The sequence below is a fragment of the Trichechus manatus genome, unplaced genomic scaffold (genome assembly GCF_000243295.1).
Source record: "Trichechus manatus latirostris isolate Lorelei unplaced genomic scaffold, TriManLat1.0 scaffold00027, whole genome shotgun sequence".
Classification (NCBI taxonomy): domain Eukaryota; kingdom Metazoa; phylum Chordata; class Mammalia; order Sirenia; family Trichechidae; genus Trichechus; species Trichechus manatus.
In genome coordinates, this window is record NW_004443963.1 from 17,974,659 (window position 1) to 17,999,062 (window position 24,404).

General features: G+C 54.1%; 1 protein-coding gene across 1 annotated transcript in view; it reads left to right on the top strand.

Annotated features, from left to right (window-relative positions):
* Nucleotides 1–6,706: 6,706 nt before the first annotated feature.
* The window catches only part of CACNA1I (calcium voltage-gated channel subunit alpha1 I), a 122,565-nt gene continuing 104,867 nt past the window's right edge, over nt 6,707–24,404 (top strand). The window contains exon 1 of the mRNA XM_004373878.1: nt 6,707–6,939. Coding sequence (XP_004373935.1) covers nt 6,707–6,939 — 233 coding nt within the window. The remainder of the gene's footprint in view (nt 6,940–24,404) is intronic.

The window sequence follows — 24,404 nt, forward strand, 5'->3', positions numbered from 1 at the left end:
TCCCGCAGCCGCAAGAATTTTCTACAGACCACCAGGGGCAGGCTCTGCACTGGTGTGTATGTGTGTGTGACAGTGGCTGTTCTGTATGTGTGTGCACGAGTGTATGTGTCTCTGTCTGAATCTGTGTGGTTGTGTGTACATGTAAGGGTGATGTATTTGTGTGTGTGACTGTCATGGATTGAATTAAGTCCCCCAAAAATGTTTGTATCAATTTGGCTGGGTCATGATTCCCAGTACTGTATGATTGTGTACCATTTTGTAATCTGATGTGGTTTCCTTATGTGTTGTAAACTCTATTACTATGATGTAGTAAGATGGATTAGCAGCAGTTATACTGATGAGGTCTACGAGATTGGATAGTGTCTTAAGCTAATCTCTTTTGAGATATAAAAGAGAGAAGCGAGCAGAGACACATGGGAACCTCATACAACCAAGAAAACTGTGGGAGCAGAGCGTGTCCTTTGGACCTGAGGTTCCTGCGCTGAGATGCTCCCAGATCAAGGGAAGACTGATGCATCACAAGGACCTTCCTCCAGAGCCGACAGAGAGAGAAAGCCTTCTCCTGGAGCTGATGCCCTGAATTTGGACTTGTAGCCTACTGGACTGTGAGAGAATAAACTTCTCTTTGTTAAAGCCATCCATTTGTGGTATTTCTGTTAGAGCAGCACTAGACGCCTAAGACAGTGACTGTGCTTTGTGCTTGTGAGTGTGTCTCTCTCTGTGTCTAAGTCTGTGTGATTGGGCTTGTATGTGAGTGTATGTGTGTGAATGCACGTTTTGTGTGTGTGTGACTGTGTGCTCTTTGTGCTTGGGAGTGTGGGTAATGGGTTAGGTCACTTCAGGGGTCCCGTTCTTTTCAGAGATCCGCTGTTTGAAAAATAGATACTGTAAGATTCTGAGACTCCCAGGTCCTAGGATTCACGAATTCTGAGGCTGATGATGCTAACGAGAGTCGGAGACCATGTTGGGGTCTCACCGTGCACTTGCTTGGTGTCTGGTGTGCTCGCGTGTTACCCTGGCTCATCCTCACAGTGGCCTGCCACAGAAGAGTCATCCCCATTTTATAGACAGGCCACTGAGGACTCCTGCCAGCTGTGTTGGTGTCAGAGCTGGGACTTTAACACAGGTCTCGGCCTCAATGCCCGAGCTCGGAGTCTAAGATTACTGCTGTTAACAGTTGGGGCCTCTGAGGTCCTGGGTGGTTCTGAGGTATTCTGATTCTGAGATTTCTGGATTCTAGTATCCTCTGAATAAATTTGCTGCTTGTTCTTCTAGCAGTGACTTAGCTGCTGTGTGGCTGTTAACAAAGGAGTAAACGAGCTGCCTGCCTATGTGTGCCTGCGAACACACCCCCACACACTTGTGTGAACACACATGCACACATACACACACCCATACGAACACGCACTCTCTCATACGTGTCTACACACTCACACACAACGCACACACTCACGCATGTGCACACACACTCAGACACTCACACACTCAGCCTTCCTCCGCCAGGGCTCTGAGCTCTGGAGATACAAGTCCTACCCACATTGTGTTCTGTGGGCTCTAGAGCGCGAACTGGAAGATTCTGGGAGGCATGTTTCTGCAGAGCCGAGGGAAGACTTTTGGATCGTCCCCCACACTGAAGGGCTTGGCTGGACCAGCAGCTTTATTGCCACTGCCTGGTGACTCAGTGACAGGGTGTGGGGGGAGAGACCTGGTTCCAGAGAACCTTTTCCTATTCCAGGGTGGGATGTGTAATGATTTAGCTCTTGGGCTCCAGAGTAGGCAGGCCTGAGCTGAGACCCCAGCTCTGCCCCATACCAAGGGTGTGACCTTGGGCACTGGGCTCCTAGGCCTCGGTCTTCTCCTCTGTGAAGTGGGAATAGGGTGATCTGTACATCACGGGGCTGCGTTGGTGGAATTGATACAGCTGGTACATGGAAAGCCCTAGCCCACCACTGGGCACAAAGCTGGGCTCCGTCAGAACCACCAGTGATGCCATGATGCCAGTAGTGATGATAATGCTGGTGGTGATGGTGATGGTGGCGATGGTGATGCCATAATGACAGTGGTGATGGTGATGGTGGTGGTGATGGTGATGGTGGTGATGGTGATGCCATAATGACAGTGGTGAAGGTGATGATGGTGGCGATGGTGATGGTAATGTTGGTGATGCCGATGGTGATGGTGATGCCATAATGACAGTGGTGAGGTTGTGTTGGTGGTGATAGTGATGTCATGTTGATGGTAGTGATGGTAACGACAGTGGTGATGTGATGATGGTGGTGACGCTGTGATGGTGATAATAATGATGATGTGACGACAGTGGTGATGGTGATGACAATAGCAATGGTGATGACGGTGGCAATAGTGATGATGGGGTGATGGTGTTGATGGTGGTGATTAATGGTGATAATAGTGGTGATGGTGATGATGGTGATGATGATGATTACAGTAGTGGTGGTGATGATGGTGGTGATGTTATGATGATGGTGGTGATGGTGATGATGATGGTGATGGTCATGACGGTGATGACATGATGATGGGAGTGATGGTGATGACGGTGATGCCAGTGGTGATGGTGATGCTGGTGGTGATGGTGATGGTGATATCATGATGCCAGTGGTGATGGTGATGGTGGTGATGGTGATCGTGGAGAAAGGGGCAAGGATTGTGGCCCCCAGGAAGGGCTCACCTGGCCCCTTGCATGCTAGGACACTCACCTTCGTGGATCCCAGCACGCCTTCCCATGCACATGCCATTTTCTCTTCACAAGGGCTTACCAAAGCAGGCAAAAGGAGGGTGTACTTTTATAAAGAGGGTAACTGAGGCTCCAAGGGGCCAGGGGAGTCAGGAATAGGTGTATGTGTCCCAGACACAGTGGGCACCTGCTCCTGCACCTGCTCATGGAGGCCAGTCCAGTGACCACACCACTGCCTGGTGGGCCCACCCTGGGGAAGGAGTGTCAGGGCTAGATCCTAGGAGCACTTAGAGGGAGGTGACTCAGGGGCATGGAGGCAGCTCAGACTCTGGGGCCAGATGGACTTGAGTATGAATCCACTAGTGCTGTCACCTGAGCAAGTCCCCTCACTCTGTGAGGCTCTGTTTGCAGACAGGTTGGAGCCCAGGGGGCCCAGCCACCAGACCCCCCTCCAGGACTTCCAGCCGTGGGCACACAGGCAGCAGGGGAAAGGAGCTGGGCCACAGGCACAGGCAGGGGGGATTCTGGGCTGGACTAGGGGTTTTGGGAATGGCTTAGAGGGTGGTGGCCTGGGCAGCTGCTAAGGAATGGATCGGTGGGGGGATGGTCTGGGGTTTGTTGGGGAGCAAGTCTGAGGGTGGAGGCTTGGATGGTCACCGAGGAACAGGTCTGGGGCAGTAGAGTAGGTGATCACTGGGGAATGGGTCTGGGGCAGTAGTATGGGTGATCACTGGGGAATGGGTCTGGGACAGTGGTGTCGGTGGTCACTGGGAAGCAGGTCTGGAGCAGTGGCATGGGTGGTCACTGGAGAATGGGTCTGGGGCAGTGGCGTGGGTGGTCACTGGGAAGCAGGTCTGGAGCAGTGGCATGGGTGGTCAAGCCCCTAGGAGCCCCACGGTGAGGTATGAGAGTTGAGGGGACAGATGACAATGCAGTGTGACAGGTTTACATAGGGACAAGAGAGGCAAAAAGCAAGTTGATACCAAGTGGATAGAGCCGAGAGCGGGAAGAGGGGGTGTGACAGGCGGTCCCAGAGGCCAGGGCAGCCGTGTCCACTGGGCGGCTGCAGGGAGGATTTTCGGGTGCCGTGTGGGGATGGCTTTGGGGCCAACGCAGGGTGCAGTGAGTCTCCCTCTAAAATACTGCTCAAACTGAGCCCTCTCTCCACCTCTGCTGGCAGCCTGGCTGGCCAGCACATCCCTGCAGCATCCTCCTGGCCCTCCCTGCTCCCCTCGGCCCTTTACTCTTCTCCCCTCAGTGCCCTGACCAGAGCCTCCCCTGTGTCAACCCTCCTGTGACTTCCTGCTGCACTGGGGGTACCCCAAGCCCCTTCTGTGGGCTCACAAAGCCCCTTGTGACGGCCCTGCCAGACTCTCCACTCTCATCCCACCCGGCTCAGCCACACTGAGCCTTTGCGCAGGCTTTTCCTTTTGCCAGAGTGCGCTTCTTGCAAATCACTCCATGGCTGCTGCCTCTCGTTTGAGTGTGACTGTTTCTCCCCTGAAAGGGGGCAAGGGGGGCTCTCCCCACTTCCACCTCTCTCCCTTGTTTGTTTACTTCCCAGCACTTTTCATGCGTCTATTCAACAAATGTTTATTGAGACCTAGTATGAGCCTCGGGTGCAATGGTTAAGTGCTCAGCTGCTAATCAAAAGGTTGGCGATTTGAACCCACCCAGCGGGTCTGCAGAAAAAAGACTTGGCAGTCTGCTTCCGTAAAGATTATAGCCTAGAAAACCCTATGGGGCAGTTCTACTCTGTCACATGGGGTCACTGCGAGTGGGAACTGATTCAACGGCACCCAACAACAACAACAGTATGTTCCAGGCACCCTTCCAGGTGCTGGGGTTATGGCAGTGAGCAAAACAGACCCAAATCTCTGCTCTCTTACAGCTTTCTTTCAAGTTGGGGAGACAGACACCAAATCGTAAAGATATAAATCCATAATTTGTACGGTATGTCTGATGGTGATAAGAGCTATGGAAACCGTGGACAGAGCAATCCGTTGGCCATGGGTTTCTCTCCCTCGCTGGAGTATTGGCTGAATGAGGGCTGGTGCTGTCCCTAGCCATGGAGCCTGCATGTAGTAGTAGGTGCTCAGGAAATATTTGCTGGACAAAGTAATGGATCAGCAGGGCCTGGAAGAACAGGGCTGAGTGAGAGGACGGGTGCCTGCTACAGGGAGAGGGGCTGGCATGAGCAGAGCCCAGGAGGAGGGACAGCCACCCTCTAGGACCCGAGGAGGTCCAGAGGGGCCTGTAGAGGGAATGGTGGGCTCCGAGGCTGGCACAGCAGTGGGCAGCCGTAGAACCACCACTGGGGAAGATGCTTTGCAGCCGGGGGCGGGGGGGTTGACACGTGGCCAGCTGAGGTGCCTGGGAGCTTATGTAAGGCCCGTGTTGTTTTTCTGGAACTGGGAGCAAAGCTCTGAGCTCCGGAGAAAAGTCCACATCCCTGACCAGGCAGGCCAAGTGACAGGAGACGCCAACTCCTGCCCGTAGCCCCCAGGAGCCAGAGAAATGTCCAAATGTGTCAGCTTGGGGCAGCTCAGTCAACAGCTCAGCAGCCTTAGGGGGCCCCAGGGACATGAGCCCAACTCCCACCCACACTGCCCAGCCTGGCCACTATCAGGGTTCTAAGGCCCAGGAGACCCCCAAGGGTGAAGCTTCAGGAATTGGGAGCTTCCTGGATGTGATCGTGAGGGTGCAGTGGGTGTCCTTCCTGTTCTGTCATTGGCTGGAGAGGCTTTTGGCTAGAGGGGAGCAGGGGTCCTGAAGGAGGGGCCAGTGTGGCCACCATCCGTTGTCACCAAGTGGGTCTAGAGGGCTGGCACTGGGATTCTGGCCTTTAAATGTGACCTGGTTCTACACAGTGTGTATGTAGCCTTCGCATGACATTCCCTTCTCTGGGCCTCAGTTTCTCCATCTGCCAAATGGGCTTAAGCACCCTCCTGGGGCTATTGTGAGCGTCAGATGATACCCGGATGTGAACGTGCTTGGGAAAGTCCATGCCCTTGAGTTGGAGTCAGAACCAGTTACATGATTGTGGAGCCTGGCGCAAAATGAAACTGCGGGGCCTTTTGATCCACTGTTATAAAGAATTTCAAGATGGCGACAGCAGAGCATTAAACCAGGTGTGGAGGCCTGGTGGCACAGGAGCCCTGGTGGTATAGTGGTTAGCAGGTCAGCAGTTCGAATCCATCAGGTGCTCCTTGGAAACTCTATGGGGCAGTTCTACTCTGTCCTATAGGGTCGCTATGAGTCAGAATTCACTTGACGGCAACAGATTTGCTTTTTGGTTTTGGGGGTCCTTCTGAGAGTGGGGATCTATGGGACTGCACAGGTCACACACCTGTGAAGCAGGCCCTGGTTGGAGTCCTATCTCTACTGTTACTTGGCTGCCTGCCTGTCCCGCCCCTTCTCTGGGCCTCAGTTTCTCCATTTGTAAAGCAAAGAGATTGGTCTGTAGGATCCCTGTGTTCTTAGCTTTGTGAGGCAATGGGGTGGGGACTCCACTGCAGGTCTCAGTTCAGGTGGCACCTCTTCAGATAAGCCCACCCTGATTTCCTTGGCTTGTCCAGGTCCCTGGTATCTGATCCCATAGTACCCCAACTTCTGAGTAACACGCAATAATGTCTGTCTTTACAATAACTTTCCATTTTTTCTTGCAAATTTTCGTTATCTTTGATTCTGCCTTCAATACATAACTGTGTTCTCGTTGTAAAAAAAAAATCAGTGACTTTCTATGAAGGTTTTATTCTCTCCACTTTTCACTTGCTGGAACTGAAGCTCAGCAGGGCTGGCCAAACTTGCCCAGTGACCACCCGTCTGGCCCCTCAGCTCCCTCAGCTCCCTCCTAATCCCTGTGTCCTAACAGAGTGTGGGGAGGGGGAGGCTTGGGTGGTGTGGGGCTGGGCTGTTCTAGCTAAGTCCCTTCACCCCGTGGTGGGAGGCGGTTTGGGGAGCCCCACCATGTGCCCCCGTCTGTCTTCCCAGGGCTCCCCGCCCAGCGACGACATGGCTGAGAGCTCCTCGCAGCCCGCCTCATCTGCCACAGCCACAGCCACTGAGCCAGGTGTCACAGAGCAGCCGGGGCCCCAGAGCCCCCCTCCTTCCCCTCCAGGCCTGGAGGAGCCCCTGGATGGAGCTGATCCTGATGTCCCGCACCCTGACCTGGCTCCTGTTGCCTTCTTCTGCCTGCGGCAGACCACCAGCCCTCGGAACTGGTGCATCAAGATGGTGTGTAACCCATATCCTTTGTGCGGCCCCGCAGGCCAGGGGGGCCTGGGGTTGAGCTGTTCCTGGGCAGAGTGCCCCTGCCTATATCTTCCTGTGTTTAGGAGACCCAAGGTCTGAGTGAGGCCACTGGGTCTTGGTGATGATGAGGGAGCCCAGGTGGTGGGTCTGGAGAGACCGATGGGGCACAGAGGTTGGATAGAGGAAGATGTGGTGTCCTGCTGATGGGAAGGTTCTGGAAGTTGCCGATGACTGTGGGGATCAGCCTAGTGACTGGCTGGTTCAGAAAGTCCTCAGGCATGAGCCCCAGGTCTGTGCTGGGGTCTGGGATGCAGTTAGGTTAGCCCCTGGGTCAGCTCTCAGGCACAGAGCCATTAGGTAGATAGTGACCATGCATGACTGATGAGAGCAGGGATGGAGGGACTCAGGCATAGGCAAAGGAGACAGCTGATCCCACCATGCAGGGCGAGGCCCCACTGACCCCTCTCCTGCTCCCTGCTGTGCCTCCGTCCATACCTGGGATGGAGCAGCACTTGGCCTCCTCAGGGGTCTCCTGCCTCTGCCTGCCACCTCCAGCCTTAAACCCCTTCCTGCCTTCCCATTGCCCTTGATGTACAGAGCAAAATCCTAATCCAGCTCTCAAGGCCCTGTGGGGTGCTTTTGCCTCCTGCCTTACTCCCCACCATGCTGCCTCCCCTCTGCTCTTCCAGACCTTAGAACCTCGTCACATGCTGTTCCCTCTGTCTGAAAGGCTTGTTCTTTCCCTCTTCACTCGGCCAAATCCTTTGCTGCATCCTTCAGATCACAGCTTCAGTGTCACCTCCTTGGGGAAGCCCTCTGGGATTTCCTCTCACTGTCTGTGTTTGCTGCACCCATCCCAGGTGCCAGTAGGATCCTTAACCTCACATTAGTCTCCTCCAGGCGTACTCTAAGGCTCGCCAGGGCAGGAACCGAGTCTGTCTTGCTCACAGCTGGGCCCTAGCACCTAGCACAGTGCCATGCCTGTGGCGGGTGCACACTTGGTATTTACCAGGGCATACTGGCAATGAGCTGAGTCTTCAGTAATGAAGATGGAGAGGGTGATGGGCCGAGGTGCTCCAGGCGGAGGCACAGCATGGGTGGAGGCCTGTGGAAGAGAGGAGCTGGGGGCAGTGGTGTGGAAGGAGTGGGGGGAGGGACGGTGGAGAGATGATGCTGGAGGGAACGGGGCTCACAGGGCCTTGCTGGCGATGAGGAGTTGATCTGATCTGAGAGCATCCAGGATCTAACGGAGCATTTAAAGCAGGGCGTGGCATGGTGAGGTTTGGGTTTTAGAAGGACCGCTGAGCTGGTGTGGGGATGGATTGCCAGTGTGAGCCTCGTGGCAGGGACCAGTGAGGAGAAAGCTTTGGGACCCAGGCTGTGGCAGCCTCATGGTTCTTGTGACCTACCAAGCAGACCGTAGGCCCTGCTGGTGCTCAAGGCCACACAGGGCAGGGTGGGGGTGTGGTGAGAGTCAGGTCACAGGTCTGAGCCCAGCCACATGGCCGGGGAGTAGCCTGGGACACAGCCTGGGGCAGGGGAGTGTGGGGAAAGCTGGCCACACCCCAGGCACGTCCCTGGACGCGGGATGCTGGGGGACGCAGGTTAAGGAGGCCAGGCTGGCCTAAGAAAGGCCAGGGAGGCAGCCACACTGGCCCCAGGCCTGCTGGCTTCCCCACTTTTCAGGGGGCTGAGGTAGTGATGGGCCCTGGACCAGCCCCAGCTGTTGGAAACCAGAGGGTCTCACTGGAGCAGACAGAGAGTTGAGCTGGTGCCCAGAGCTAGGTGAGGGCCGAGAGCCTTGATGCTTCTGGGGGACAGCTCAGGGGGTATCAGCACGGTGAGAAGGGCCTCTCTGAAACTCAGTTCACCCAGCACTTCCTGAAGTCTAGCCTGGTCAGGCCCTGGGACAAGGAGGACAAGGAAGCAGAATTGGTCCTTCCTGGGGAGCTCCCATGGGTGGTGGGGAGGGGACAGAGGCACCACCCATGTGGGTAGTTTTAGTGAAAAACATTGGGAAAACCTTAGGGGCCTGCAGCTTGTGGGCTGAGGGGTGGCCAGGCCAGAGGAGGAGGTGACTATGGGAGCTGAGGGCCTTTGAGGAGAAGAAAGGCTGGCAGGAGGACCAGGGAGATGATGGGGAAATGACACAGGGGCTTGCCTGGGCTGGACCTTGGGTGCTGTGTAACCTTGGGCAAAGTTACCTCACCTCTCTGAGCCTCTGGTGTTCAGGGCCATCAATACTGGCTGTTATTCTGGCAGGGGGAGCATCTCATTGCTCTGGCCTGGAGGCAGGGTCATGGCTCGGATGACATGGGCCTGGACGTGTGAGCCAGCGTGCCCTCTGAGGAGTTGTGGCAGGTCTGGCTGAGCTGGAGTGCACATAGCTCATCTGAGTGTCATGGAGAGGCCACTGGAAGAGGAGTCGACCCTGGGTCAGTCCAAGGCCTGTCTGCCTTGGACTAGCTGTATGGCTTTGCGCTGTCCCTGCTCTCTGAGCCTCAGCATCTTCACCTAAAAAGGAGGGGTCAGGTGAGAGGACCCTTCCAGCCCCGGGTCACGGGAGTTCCAGCCACACTCTCCCCACCCCCCATCCACTGAAGGATGTGCCTGTGCCCTTGGCCTCTGCCCTGGGCCCTGACCACTGAGCATCCACAGGGCTCTCCCACTGTTCCACATTGCAGGCCTGTTGGGAACACAGAGTCCCTGGGGTCACCCTCCCCTTTGTCTCCAGGACCCTTCCTACCTCCACCCTCAGGGTATGTGAGTCATGGCTTGGGGTGGGGGCAACAGTGGGGCTGGCCCGGGAGACGAGAGAAGGGATCCCGACCCCAGGCAGAGCTAGACTTGGCCCTCGTCTGTCTCTGGGGAGAGCCCTGGGTCCAAGGGTATGGTAGCTGAGGCAGATTGGGAGGTGGGGCTGACTTCAGCCCAACAGAGGGGCTGAACTTTCCAACACTCTGAGCTATTCAGAGCAACAGACTCCCCAGGCTTCCCAACACCATATGCTGCCAAGGTGGGGTGCTGTGGGTGGGAGAAAGGGGGTCTCGGGTGGAAATGGCTGGGTGACTTCTGGGCTGGCTTCTAGACCAGAGACTTGATGATTCCAAAGTGGAGCAACTTCAGAAGTTCCTGGGACTCCCAGACTTGACACTTCTGGGATTGTCTACAGGATCAAAGTTAAGACTTAAGGCTCAGTGACACTAAAATTCTAAGCTTCTGTGATTCAAAGACTCTAAAGTTCTGTGTTTCACAGTGTGGGAGTCTAAGGTTTAGTAGCTGTGAGCCTGGGAGCCAGAGGGCTCATGGTTCTGGGCTCTGTGATGGTGATTATGGCACTTAAGATTTCATAGCCTGGGTTGGGTCAGTTGGAAGGGAGGACCAGGTGGGTTTCTACAAATGGGGCGCAATAGCCCTTGGTATCCACAGGGGCCCCTGGAGCAAGGACTCGACCACGGGCAGCTTAGAGTGGGCTTTGGGGGCTTGGAGATGGTATGTGTGAGGGTGTCTTTGGTCCGTTGCTGAGGGCTTGAGGCTTCTTCTTTGGCCAGAAACCTTCTCAATAAGGAGGGAGGTGAGGGAGGGGCAGTGCTTAACCCAGTGCTTCTCAACAAAGACACAGCTGGCATCTGGGGCACGACAAATGCAGTCCGGCTATCTGGGCTATCTCGCACATTACAGGACTTTTGGTGTCCCTGGCTCCTGGGCGTTAAATGTTAGCTGTTGTTGTCAGCTACCATCAAGTTGGCCCTGGACTTAGGCGACCCCATGCACAATGGAATGAAACACTGCCTGGTCCAGCGCCATCCTCATGATCGATTGTGGATCAGACCATTGTAATCTATAGGGTTTTCATTGGGTGATTTTCGGAAGCAGATCATTAGGCCTTTCCTTCTAGTTCGTCTTAGTTTGGAAGCTCCACTGAAACCTGTTCAGCATCATAGCAACATGCAAGCCTCCACTGACAGACAGGTGGTGGCTGCACATGAGGTGCAATGGGTCTCCAGCATGGAAGACGAGAATTCTACCACCGGACCACCATCGTGACATAACTGACCCTTCACATTTTCAGAGCCCGCAGTCTGCTCCCCATTGAGAGCCCAAAGGCTCAGTGGACATGTAGGCACCAGTCTCAGGCTAGTGGGAGCAGCTATCACACCCACAGGATCCGGGCGAGGGCAGGGCAGTGTGGGCTCCAGTGTTCCTGGCCCAGAGCCAGCTGCCTTTGAAGCTCGGTGCTCCCTGACTCAGCTCCTCGCTTGGCCCTGAGCTATGCCCTGTGTCACTGCCTGACTCACTGGAGAGCAGTGGGGTTGCTGGGATCCTCCCCAAGCCGGTGAGCCAGGGCAGGAGAAGTCCACTCACCCAAATGTCAGCACCACTCCCCACCTAGCCTGGACCTTGAGCACTTGCTGTCAGCAGCGTTCTGCAGGGAGGCCTCTGGCTTTGAAATGTCAGGGGATCTGTTGTGGTATTTGACTCATGGGGAGGTGGCATGTGACACTGGAAAGTGCTGGAGACCTGAGTCAGACAGACCGGGGCTCTATGAGCCCGTTTCCCCCCCTGCCAAATGGGGCCGGTAATACCCACTTCACAGGGTTGTTCTGAAGACCAAAGCAGTACACCAGGCAACATGTGGAAATGGAGCTTTATAGACTAGAAAAACCATCACATATAAGGTTATTGCTCTTATTTTCTGTGCCCAAACGGTGAACAGGGCCCTCACGTATAGCTGAGTAAACACTTGGCTTGTGGAAGATTCAATAAAACACTGGGCAGAAAGTCTTTAGATAAGAACATAACCACTTTACAGGACATTGTTTCCAGGGAAAATCAGATTCAACCATGTTATTTAGATAAATTTGTGCCAGTTTTGATACTAGCAGCCATGCTCTCATCCATGCAGACATTGCTAATCGATCACAGCATCCTCTAGCAGAGCATTCCTGGCAGCCATGACTAATCAGTTGGAAACCTATTTTTCATCTTGAATAAGATTTCGAGAGGCTTTCTTACGAGGGTAACTGCTGCAGGTAGAAAAAGTGGTGAGTTGTACACACTCTCGTTTCCCCTCCCTGAGCCTCAGTGTTCTCGTTTCTATAATGGGGCAATTAGGGATGATTCCTATAAAGCACCCAGCCTGTATCCAGCACAGAGAGGGTGCTCAGTGATGATAATAATGAGGGTTGACAGCTACTCTGCTGAGGTCTTGGTCCCAATTATCACCTTTAATCCTCACCCACAGAGGTAGGTGCTATCATAATCCCATTTTACAGATGAGACAAATGAGGCTCAGAGGTTAACTAACTTTTATCCAGGGTCTCACAGCCACAGTGTGATAGAGCTGGGATGAAAACCTCGATTTCTCTGACTGCCCAGCCCAGGCTCCTATCCAGGACACCACAACCACCTGTGAAGCCTGGGCAAATGCCTGGTTCTCCACACGCCCGCCCAGGCTCCATCCTCTTCCAAGCTGATGTCCGGGGCAGGCAGATTTGCTTCGCAGCCCCAGGTGCCCCGGTGAGGGTCCCCCAGGGTCTACACTCACAGCCACCTCTCTGTGGCCTGCCTGGGTGGACCCCTTTGAGGAGTTTGCGGCCCCCTCCCCTCCCAGCATGCTTCTGGGCTGCTGCCTCCCACTCGTGGCCATCGCTGAGCCAGCTCTTCTGCTGCGCTGGGAACCAGCCATGCAAGATGGAAGCCAGTTGGCTGTGAAGGCCTCCTCTTTGCTCAGGGAGGGAAGGGCGAGCCTGGACGGGGAGGCAGGAGGAGCTAGCTGCTGAGTGACCTCAGACAAGTCGCTGCTCCGATCGCCCTTGGTCTTTCTGTCTGCAGGATGGGAAGAGGGGGACAGCGAGGTCTCCAAGGGGAGACCTGGGGAGAAAATGTGTGCAAGTGTGCCTCGGCACAGGGTTCCTCAGGGTGTGGTCCCTTGTCCTGCCCCTCTGTGGCTGTGGCTTGTTGCTCAGGTCCCCCAGCTTGTGTTTCTACCCTAGGCCTGTCTGCTCTGGCCCCGCCCCCCCATCTGGCTCTGCTTGCCAAGGCTGGGGTCTGTGGGTGCTCTTGTTTCTAAGTAACTGTCTGGTCTTGTCTGTGTACCTGGATGAGACCCTGCCTCTTGGACCCACTGACCCCACCCACTGACAGCACCTATCACCGGGCAGAGAGCGCGGGGCCCGCGTCTGGTCCATGATATTTTCATAGCATCATATAGCGCTGTGGTACCAGCCCTGTGCTGGTTCACTGGGCATGCTCAGCCTGTCTGTTGAGTAGTCAATGGACTCACTCATCTATCACTTATTCATCCATTCATTAGATCAGTCATGAGCCTTTATTGAGAGCTTGCTGTGTGCAGAGGACAGCTACTACCATTTTGAGTGGGGGACTGATCACCCTTGCTGCTTTTGGAGAGGTGTCCAGCCAGGAGACCCATCACAAGAGGGCACCTATGAGATGGTGGCGAGTAGTGATGGTGGCGCAGCGTGCTGGCCAGGAGCCTGGAGAAGAGGGTCTGAGTGGATGTGGAGCTGCCTTTGGGGTCGGTGTTGTTGGTGTTGGAAGGAGAGGACTCAGAGGTGATCCCAGCATCTCTGGCTTGATTGTCAGGTGAATGAAGACCTGCTCCTGGCTTCTTGACTGAGTGGCCTTGGACAGGTCCCTTGCCGAGCCTCTGCTCATCTGTGAAATGGGTTCACAGTGACCCTGGCTTGGGAATGTCAGGAGGTCAAATGAGAATTCCGGGGCAAGCACTGGGCAAACTGTTACATACCAAGTGGCTGCTGTGTGCACACTGGGGCTGGCAGGGCACAGGCAGGAGCCACTGAGGGCAGCTCAGGCATTGCTGCAAGCAGGGCACTGGCGGGGGGCAGCTGGGCTCCGTGTCTCTGGTGACAGTGTGAGAGGCCTGTGGGCCAGCTGCCAGGGCCTGCCGTGGAGAGAGGCTGCAGGGGGCCAGCAGAGGTGGAGTGTGCTGACCCCTGGAGGTAGGTGGGCATGTAGGAGAGAGAGCAGAACACCTGGAGAGCAAGCATTCTGGTGGAGGAGAAACAGGGCCATCACTTGCCGGCAGACCCCCTCCCAGTCTCCCTGCCACCCTGCCCTCTCGTTGAGCCCATCCCGCTGCCTCTGGGTGGGCACCCTCTAAGTCCAGATAAAAGCCTCTAGGCCTCTTCCGAGGGCTCTTGACTGTCAGGAAGTCCGCCCTTAATCTAACCTCCAGTCTCATATCCTGAGCCCTTTCCCTGTGGCTGGGCTGCTGGGAGCACCTGGGGCTGGGTTCTTGGGTCTCTTCCGGGATCCCACCCCTCCTGCTCCACGTGACAGCTCCCTCCCATCACTGGCATGGTGGAGGGAGCACTGGATCAGGAGGACAGAGCCCACAGCTGCGTGACCTTGGGCTCTCATCGCACCCTTCAGATCCACTCTGTCCTCCCGCCTCGCCTTCCTGCTCAGAGGATCCTGGGACCCCGTGTGTGGAAGCAGTCTGTGGTCTGTAAAGTGTTGTGTGCTCAGAAGGGGCTGTTGTTTACCTCCCTTCGTCCCTCCTTCCCTCCTTCTTTCCCTCCTTGTCTTTCTGCCTTCCTTCATTTCTTTGCATATTCTTTTCTTACACACAAACCTTCAGTAGCTCTCCATCACCCCCAGAATAGTCTTACTTAGCCAGGATTCAAGGCCTTCCACTATTCTTTCGGGTCTACCCTCCAACTGCGTCCCTCTGTTTCCCTTCTTACACCTGCCTTGTGTTTTCTGATGCTTCTCTTGCATCTCTCCTCCAGGCCTTTGCTCAGGCTGCATCTGCCACCTCGGATGCCCTCTCCCTATCTCCATGGTTCCAAATCCTGCAGGCCCACAGTCCCAGGGCCAGGCCACCCCTTGCAGGATGTCTTCCTGATCCCAGCTTCCTCCTCTCTAGACCCCCTGGCCCCTTAACACTCCTTCCTTCTCCGAAGCGTCTGTTTCTTCACTTGCTCTGCCTCCTCCACCAGGCTGTGAGCTCCCAGAGGGCAGGGCCTGGGGCTCTGACCTAACCCTGGGTCTCCAGCGCCCCACACGCTCCTGGCACTGTTTGCATTTGTTCAACACTTTCCAGTTTACAAAGGACTTTCCCACCCACCACGGCTGCTCAGATTCTCTCAGCACCTCCCAAGAGGTAGCTGGGCAGAGAGTACGCTAACTCCCTATTCTACAGCTGGGAAGACCGAGGGCCGGGAAGGGAGCATGACTCTCCCAAGGTCACACACTGAGTAATCAGCTGGGCGGAGGGACTCCAGACTCAGGCAGTGCTGCTCCTAGCCCTGAGGCTGCTCATGGCTGGGGAAGGGGTCCTTTGTGGGGAGGAGTCCCTTCCTCCTTCGGCCCTGGCCTGATCAGGGTGTCCAGACGGGCGCAAGTGCTGCTGGGACAAACAACACATGTCTGGGAAATTGCCCGTTTCCCTCCATCTGGTGTGGAGAAGATTGTTTTTCTCAGAAGTAAAAGTCATCATCCAGCTGGGTCCTAGGGGTGCTCATGTGGCCAGAGTGGACGCTGTACTCCCGTTGTTCAGCAGGGTGAGCAGGTCCTCCAGTCAGAAGAACCTGACCCACAAGGCAGCCTCAGGGCCTGTCACATGGAAGTTTCTGTGTAAAGAGAGCTGCAGGTGCAGAGGCTACCCTTGACTCAACCTGGGGGTATTGGTAAAGCCTGCCTGGAGGAGGGGCAATTTGGCCTGGGTCTTGCTGCATGCATAGGAGTTCTCCAGAGCAGTTGATGCATGTTGTTTCAGGCAGAAGGAATAGTACAGGGAATGGTGGGGAGTTTGGTGTGGCTGGAACTGTGAGGTGGGGTCTGAATTTCAGGGCATTGGGTGCTTAGTTAGAGCTTGCACTTGATCTTGTGGGCACCAGGAATCACTGATTGGTGTTTAGCAGGGATGGGACACGGGCAGGTTCATTTATCAGAACGGCTGCTCCCGGAGCAAAATGGAGTATGCTTTGGAAGAAGAGAGACAGGCCGGAAGACTAGGCAGGAGGCTCCTGCAGTAGATAGTGATTGATTACTTCATTCGTTCAACAGGTGTTTATTGAGGTCCAGCTGTGGGTAGGACACTGTTCTAGACTTGAGTGGAGGTGACCCTAGGGTACCTCTGTGCTATACCTGGGCACCCTACTATGACCCCGAGGAGTCCCAGCCTGGTGGGGGAGGCAGAGTCACTTCTGAATCACACTCCTGTGAAGCAAAATGGGTAACAGTTGGGCAGAGGGACCCACAGGGGGCCACAGGCACCGGGAGAATGGAAGGGTCAGTCAGCCCTGACCGGGGATGCCACAGGAAGCTTCTTGGAGGAGGAGGAGCCTGGGAGCCAGGACAGGAGAGATTTTGCCAAGGGAGAAGTGGAGGGAGAGGGGATGCCACTGGAGCAAGGAAACAGGCAGGAAAGGGGTGGGATTACCAGGGAGGCTGAGGGGCCCCAGCCTGTAGTGGGGGCTGGGGGAGGCAGGGAGTGGGGGTGAGGATGGAAGGACATGTAGTGTCCAGATTCTGGAGGGCAAAGCAGGGGAAACTGCTGGAGGGGCAGTGACCTTCACTGAAGACCTACTATGTGCTGGATTTGTTTCATCTTCCCAACAGCTCAGCCCTGCTCAAGAGATTATGCATTTGGCAGATGAGGCACAGAGAGGTGATGCGCTTGTCTGGGGTCGCCAGACTGGGGCCGGGGCAAGTGAAGCCAGAGACCTGAGGGAAGACTCGTTGACACTGACGTAGAGGAGGCACGTTGGCAAGAGGCATGGCTGTCTAGTGAAGAGCCACCCCTCCTGGGCCATTCAAAACGTGACTGGGTTTTTACTCGTCCATCCTGTCCAGGCCCGGCATCCGTGTCTGAAGCCAGCGTTGACCTGCCGCCTCCCTCTGCCCACCTCGAGATCCTGTTGGGAGACAAACAGCCTCATTTGTTTCCCTCGGAGAGAAATCAATATGTCTTTTTAATCAGCCAGAATGTCTTCCTGCGAATCTCTCTCCAGCTCTCCTGCAGGGCTGCCTTCCATATTTCTGTCCCCATCTGCCCGCTGAAGCTAGGATCTGCTGCCGTGCTCTCCCTCCTTCTCTCCCCAGGTTCAAATCCAGATGCTGGGGCTTACTGCTGTGTGACTCTGAGCACGCAGCTTAGCCTATCTGGGTGCTAGTTTCTGTCTGTAAGGGAAAGCAGGAGGAGAAGGCTTGGCTGACTGTGAGGTGCTATAGGAATGTGAGGATTCGGGACGTTGGGTTCGGGGGGAGGGAGAGAGGGCTGGGGTGGAGGTGGACAGGACAGGGGTGCCCAAGGGCTCCTGGACGCACACCTGTGTCTCAGCAAGGAGGTGATTGTGGACTGAGTGTCCCCAGGGTCCAGTCTGGGCTCTGCCAGGTGCAAGCTGGGTGACCTCAGGCAAGTGACTCTTCCTCTCTGGGTCTGTTTCCTCATCCATAAAATTGGGGGTGAGGGCTATATCAGTGATTTTCAACTGGTGGCGATTTTCCCCCCAGGGAATGTTTGGTTAGGTCTAGAGACATTTTTGGTTGTTACAACTTGGGGGAGAGGATGTGCTACTGGTGTCTTGTGGGTGGAGGCCACAGATGTTGCCAAACACCCTACAATGCACAGGACGCCCCCACAACAAAGAATTATCCAGCGAAAGCATCAGGGGTGCTGAGGCTGAGAACTCCAAGCCTAAGTGGTCTCTGAGATCTTCTGAAGCTCTGAAAGTAGGGGAACAGCAGGAGTTGAGGACCTTGGAAAGAGGGGGACCAGACTGAGAGTGGGAATCTCTGATGGAGGAGGAAAGGGGATGTCAAATCTCAACCTAAAGGGTTTCAGGTGGCCAGGCAGACTTGGATTTGAATCCTGGATCAACATTTACTGTCACATTCCCAGCCACTTTCCCACACCCACCCATCCAGTTGTCTCCCATTCATCTATACACCCACCCACCTATCTTCCTACCTATTCTTCTTTCCTTCATCCATCTATCCATCCATCCATCCATCTACCCACACATTCATTCACCCAGCCACCCATCCATCCCTTCATCTGTCATTCCATCTCTCTGTCCATTCGTTTGCCAATCCACTCACACACTCACCCATTCATCCACCCAGCCACCCTTACATTCATGCATTCACCCACCCACCTTCCCAACCATCTACCCATTGACCCAACTACCCAAACCTCCATCCTCCTATCTGCCCATCCATCAAGCCATCCACTCATCTACCTACCCATTCACCCATCCATTTTTTTCAGCAAATACTTATTGATCACCCTCCCTCCCCCATCTTCTCATCCATCCTGCCATCTGCTGAATACCAGTCAAGCCCTGGGCTGTACTCTTCTGTACTACTGTGCCTTGTATATATGATCTATTCTCCTCACCTGCTAGATTGTGAGCTCCTTGAAGACAGGCTCCATGTTTTATTAATGTCTGTCTCTTAGCTAGACCTTGGCCCACAGCCCTGCACTTAGTAGGTGTGTAGCAGAGCTTTTGATGAAGTATATCCTAGCAAACAATATTGGAGGTGGAGTCTGTGTGAACAGAGATGAGGCTGGAGGGGCAGCCGGGAGAACTTACACAAAGGCCTGGGATGCCAAGACAAGGAGTTTGGAAACTATTTGGAAGGCAGTGGAGAACCATGGAAGGCTTTTGTGTTTGGAAGAGCTCTCTGGCTGTGGTGTGGAGAATGTATCAGAAGACGAAAAGCTAGAGGAGGAGGCTGTTCAAAGACTCAGGAAGGAGAAGGTGCTGACCTGCCTGGGGTAGAGGGGAGCATGAAGAGGAGAGATCTGGTGGTGAAATGGACAGGTCTCCAAGATGAATGGGGGACAAAGCTAGTCTGGACAACTTCTAGGAGTGATTAGGGGTTAGAGGAGGGGGAGCATTGTTCATTGGGATAGAAGTGCAGGAGACTCCTGTGGTCTGGGAGAATATGATATATCCCACTTTGGACGTGGTGAATTTGAGGTTCCCAGACACATCTCACTCAGGGTAGTGTCTGGGAGGCCTCCTGCTCAGCTGAGTGAACCTGGGACTGGGGACAGAGACTCAGGACCTGGTCAGCCCAGGGATGGTCATCGAGGCCTCAGGAGTGGGTGCATGGAGAGGAGAGGGAAGATCAGAGGCTGGGGGGCCCCTAGGACTCCCATGAGGTAAGAGACCATGATGTAGGAGAACCCAGCCAGGGACTTGTGGTGTCCCTGGGGTCTGAAGGGTAAGAGAATTTCTAGAATGACAGCCTTAACCTGGGAATTGTGAACTTGGATGGGGAGAGGTTACATATTTGTTTTCGCTGACCTCTGATTGAAATTTAGCATTTCCTTCTGTTATGAACGGAGGTCACACCCTGAAGTGGTCTCGGCAGTTCCTGTGACCGTCACCAGTAGAAATCACCAGCATTCTCATGTCCCATCGCGGTCGTCGCAGAGCTCTCAGAAAATCATTGACATTCATCACTGAGTTGAATCACAGTTGTTTGACCCACTACTTCTTGTTATATATTGCATTGACAAAGGAGTACTTAAATTTCTCCATCACAAATTAAAAAAAAAAATTGATAACCATTTTAATATAATTGGCTTCTTTTCTAACCCTACACTTTAAAAAAAAAAAAGGTATGCATTTAAAAACATTTTTCTGAGAAAGGGCTCGTGAGTTTCCCCAGGCTGGCATAGAAAAGGTTAAGAACCCCTGTTCTAGGAGAAAGGGGTCAGTGTGCCTAATGCTGCTGGGTGTGGTGACACGCTGCTGGTGTACGTGGAGGAGAGTGTGCGTGGGAGTTAGACGCCTGCTGCATCTGCGTGCACACGTGTATTAGCGTGTACAGATGCATGAAGGCACACACAAATGTGTATATGTGTGTGTTCAGGGCGGGCAGGGGAGACGTGTGGTGAGGACAGACTCGCCTCCCCCAGGGAGGCTGAGGGAGAATGTCACCCCACCTCCGTCCAGCCCTCACCTCCTCTGTCTTGTGTCACAGTTACCCAGGGTCTCCGTGGCTGTCTCCACCCAGATGACAGTGGTTTATGAAGGGCGAGGACTGTGTCTCCAGAGCCAACATGGGCCAGGCACAGAGGGGCCTCAGTGAGGGGGTGTGGAATAAATGAATAATGAATGATGGGAGTTAAAAAGGAGAGGAAGGGGAGTTCAAGGTGGGAAGGATTGCTGGAAAATTCCTTCAGTGCAGAAATCCCTCCTTAGCCTCCTTGATGCCTCCTGAGCTGTAGAGATCCCTGAGCAGCTGCTCCAGGTAGGGCTCCAGGCACGGGGGGGATGGGTGTGTTCTGCCCTAGGAGAGAACAGCCTGGTTGGGGTGGGGGGCCCAGGCAGGCCACAGACACCCAGTTCCATAGCTGATACAAAGGGGGAAGTTCAAGGTACTGTGAAGGCCCAGAGAAGGCATCTACACCCCCAGCGGGGGAGTGAGAGAAGGCTTCCCCAGGCATACCTTTGGGAGTGGGCTCTGGAGGCTGGATCAGCCCACAAGCAGTGGGACCCTGGCTCCCAGGAGCCTGCCTGGCCCTGCTCTTCAGCAGTGTCTAAAGCAGCGGTGTCTGGCAAGTTTCCTTGGCTCAGCCTCCTTCCTGTGGGCCATCCGCCCCAGGTTTTCTTCTGAGCTGACAGCCCCTGTTCCCTCCCATTGCCTCCCCCGTGACAGCTGTCTGCACTGGGCACCGCACAAGGCTGCTGGGCATCTGGGAATTAGAGCCTTTGGCCAAGTCCAGTGAGTTCTCATATGCTGGGGACTCCAAGAAGTGGGGGTGGGCGCAGGGACAAGGAAGGAGGAGGCCCACTCGTCCCCACACCTCAGGGATCTGAGCCCACTGAGGCCCCATAGCTCATAAGTAGAAGCAGTCAGCCCTGGAAAAGCCGTTTGGAATGTAGGGAGCTCCTCATTGCTGGAGGCATGTAAGTGGACAGAAGGGTAGGACCATCTGCCCAGCAGGTCTCTTCAGTTTCTGGAGCAGCTTTCTGCTCCAGTTCAACCATTGAGCCACCTTGAGCAAGTCCTGCTGTCTAGGGACCTTCATTTTTGTATCTGTCAGGTGGGTGTAATAATGTCTGCCATGCCTATGTCCCAAGGCTGCTATGGGGATGGCAGAGCAAACACTTAAATACATATCAGAAGTTTACACATTAGAAGACAGTGTGAGGTTCAAATCCCAGGCCCATCACTCACGAGCTGTGGCCTTGGGCATGTCGGTGAAGCAGGGATGGTGACACTCCCCAGGAGGGTTGTCGTGAAGGTTTGAGTGGGTGTCAAGGATAGCAGGTGTCCCAGAAGGTGCCTTTGGTTTTTTAATAGTTGCATTTTTATTTTTCTTTATGGCAGTTGCTTTTCATCATTTTTTATTAAATTTTTTATTAAGGTAAAACGTACATGCAGTCGAGCTCACAAATCTTAGTGTACAGCTCAAGGAATTTTTCCCTATGAAGAAAACTCCTGTGTCCACCATTCAGGTGAAGACTAAGAACATTTTCAACCCCTTGAAGCTCCCTCATATCCCCCCTGCCCCTCGCTGGAGTAGTCCAAGTAACGGCTATTCTGACCTTCATCACAGATTAATTTGTCCTGATTTTTCATTTAATAGCACTGGACTTACGCACTATGTTCTTTGGTGTCTGGCTCCTTTTACTCAACATTGTGTCTGTGAGAGTCATCCATTTGGAGTGTATCAGTAGTCTGTCCGTTTTCATTGATGAGTAGTATTCCATCGTGTGGATATACTGCAGGGTTTCTTCACGTTGGCACTGTTGACACGTGGGGCTGGAGAATTCTTTTTTGTAGGGACTCTCCTGTGCATTGTAGGATTTTATCAGTATCCCTGGACTTTACCTACTAGATGCCAGTAGCACCCCCCCACCCCAAATATGACAACCAAAAATGTCTCCAGCCATAGTCCAATGTCCCCTGGGGGAGGGGCAAAATCCACCCCCCTTGAGAACTACTGCCCCCCGACAGCTTCTTGTACTCATTCTCTTGTTGGTGGACGTTTGGGTTGTTCCCAGGTTGGGGCTGTTACAAATAGCACAGCTCTGAAGGTTAAGTCTGTGCCTTTTTGTGGACTTATGCCCACATTTCTCCTGGCAGCCAGGAACGGCATTGCTAGGTCCTAGCATGGGCCTATATTTAGCTTTAGGAGATGCTGCTGAGCAACTTGCCAGAGTGATTGTTGCCCATAAATCTTAGTCGAATAAATGAATGAGTGGATGAATGAATAAATGAGTATTGTCTTTGAAGCCCAGGTCCCGGAGCGCAGCCACTGCTACTATAGCATGTGCTATGTGGTCGCACATCACAGCCGGGTCCTGGAACAGAGATGCACTCCGGGCCCGCTTGGCCCGTCCAGGACAGGAGCTGAGCCTGGTTCCTCTCAGTATTCCAATGCACAGGCCAGGTACACAGCAGGTGCTCCATTAATGCTTGTGGAACTGACCTCAGCACAGAGCTGGCCCAAGAAATGGGGGTCTGGAACCTGAGTTCTTAGCCTGTAAAGGCCCAAGGCCTAGCTCCCCATTCTTGGGCCCACTGAAGACCAATGGGAGGAGGGAACGCCCCTGTATAGGACCTGGTTCTCCTTCCCCGCCTCCCCAGGCCAGAAGAATGCAGCCCCCAGCCCCCTTCCTCCACTTGATTTATTTAGACAACTGAGACGCACCCTGGGAAATGGATCAGATTTCAGATTTGACAAAAATAAAAACAAACTTAGCCTTCCCTGCCAAACCCATCACTCTCGCCCCCACCCACACTCCTGGAGGCCACCCCACCCCCACCCCCACCCCCCGCACCACCCCATGACAGAAACCGTGACTGTCAGCTGGGCCTGCAGGATGGAGGGTGGTGGTCACCATGGTAACTGTGCAGGCCTCTGGCTCCGGCTCCCGAAGAGGAGGCTGCCCTGCAGGGCCTGCAGAGGTGCCGGGCACTGTCCTTCCATCTGGTCACTCTTCTGTCTGGGGACTGGCAACCTGGCATGGTGACACCTCTGGTGACCCTGTCCCCTCAGTCTACATGCCATCTTCTCAAGGAATGGAGTCCTGTTCCCTTCCCAGCTTGGCCTTTTACTAGCTGGAGAATCATGAAGCAAACACTCCCCCCTTGCTGGTGTCCTCTCCCACTGTCTCCTGCAGATAAACCTTCCTTCCCAACCAGAGCAGGTGTCAGAAAGTCCCCTTTGCTGGCCCTCCGGATGCAACACTGACTTAGGCCCCCAGCAGGGCCCCAGCCAGAGGTCTGGTGGCCTGGCACACCACTGACCCAGGCCCAGCCTCCCCTGGCCTTGCTGGAGCCTTTGGAGGAGACAATGTGGTTGAGAAGGAGGAAGTTAATATTCCACCAAACACATATTAATTGAGATCCTGGGTATTCCGGGCACTGTGCCCGGCCCCAGAGCATGTAGTTGAGAAGCTGGGATTTAGAGTCATTGAGAGCTAGGTTCAAATTCAGCCCCTGCCACGGGCTAGCTGCATGACTCTGGAACCAGTGCTGGCATTCAGTAGGTACTCAATGCATGCTTGTGGAAGACTTTCGTCTCTGGCCAGACTTTCAGAGTTCACATCCCAGCCCCACCACTTACCTTGGTATGACCTTGGGCCAGGTTACCTAACCTCTCTGTGCCTCAGTTTCCTTATCTGTAGAATGGGGGTAACAATAGTACTTGCCAGTTTGGTGGGACTTAGCTGAAGTTCTGGGGGGACTTTCCCCACTCCCAGACCTGAATTAATTGATTGATTCTCTTTGTTTATTTTTTGTGTTTTAGGTGAAAGTTTATAGAGCAAATTAGTTTCTTGTTAAACAATTAATACACATATTGTTTCAAGACATTGGTTGCCAACCCCGCGACGTGTCAACACTCTCCCCTTCTCCATCTTGGCTTCCCCATTTCCATTCATCCAGTTTTCCTGTCCCCTCCTGCCTTATCATCCTTGTCCCTGAGCTGGTGTGCCCATTTAGTCTCGTATACATGGTTGAACTATGTATGTTATTGTGTTTTTTATGGGCTTGCTGAAGGGTGAATCTCAGGAGGGACTTGAGTACTGAGTTAAAAGGGTGTCTGGGGGCCATACTCTCGGGATTTCTCCAGTCTTTGTCAGACAAGTAAGTCTGGTCTTTCTTTGTGAGTTTGAATTTTGTTGTACATGTTTCTCTTGCTCTGTCTGGGACCCTCTATTCTGATCCCTATCAGAGCAGTTGGTGGTGGTAGCCAGCACAGTCTAGTTATGCTGGACTCAGTCTGGTGAAGGCTGTGGTAGTTGCGGGCCATTAGTCCAAAGGACTTGTGTCTTTGGTTTCTTCATTCTCCCTTGCTCCAGATGGGGTGGGACCAGTAGATGTATCTTAGATGGCTGCTCACAAGCTTTTAAGACCCCAGATGCTACTCACCAAAGTAGGATGTAGAACATTTTCTTTATAAACTATGTTATGCCAATTGAGCTAGATGTCCCCCAAG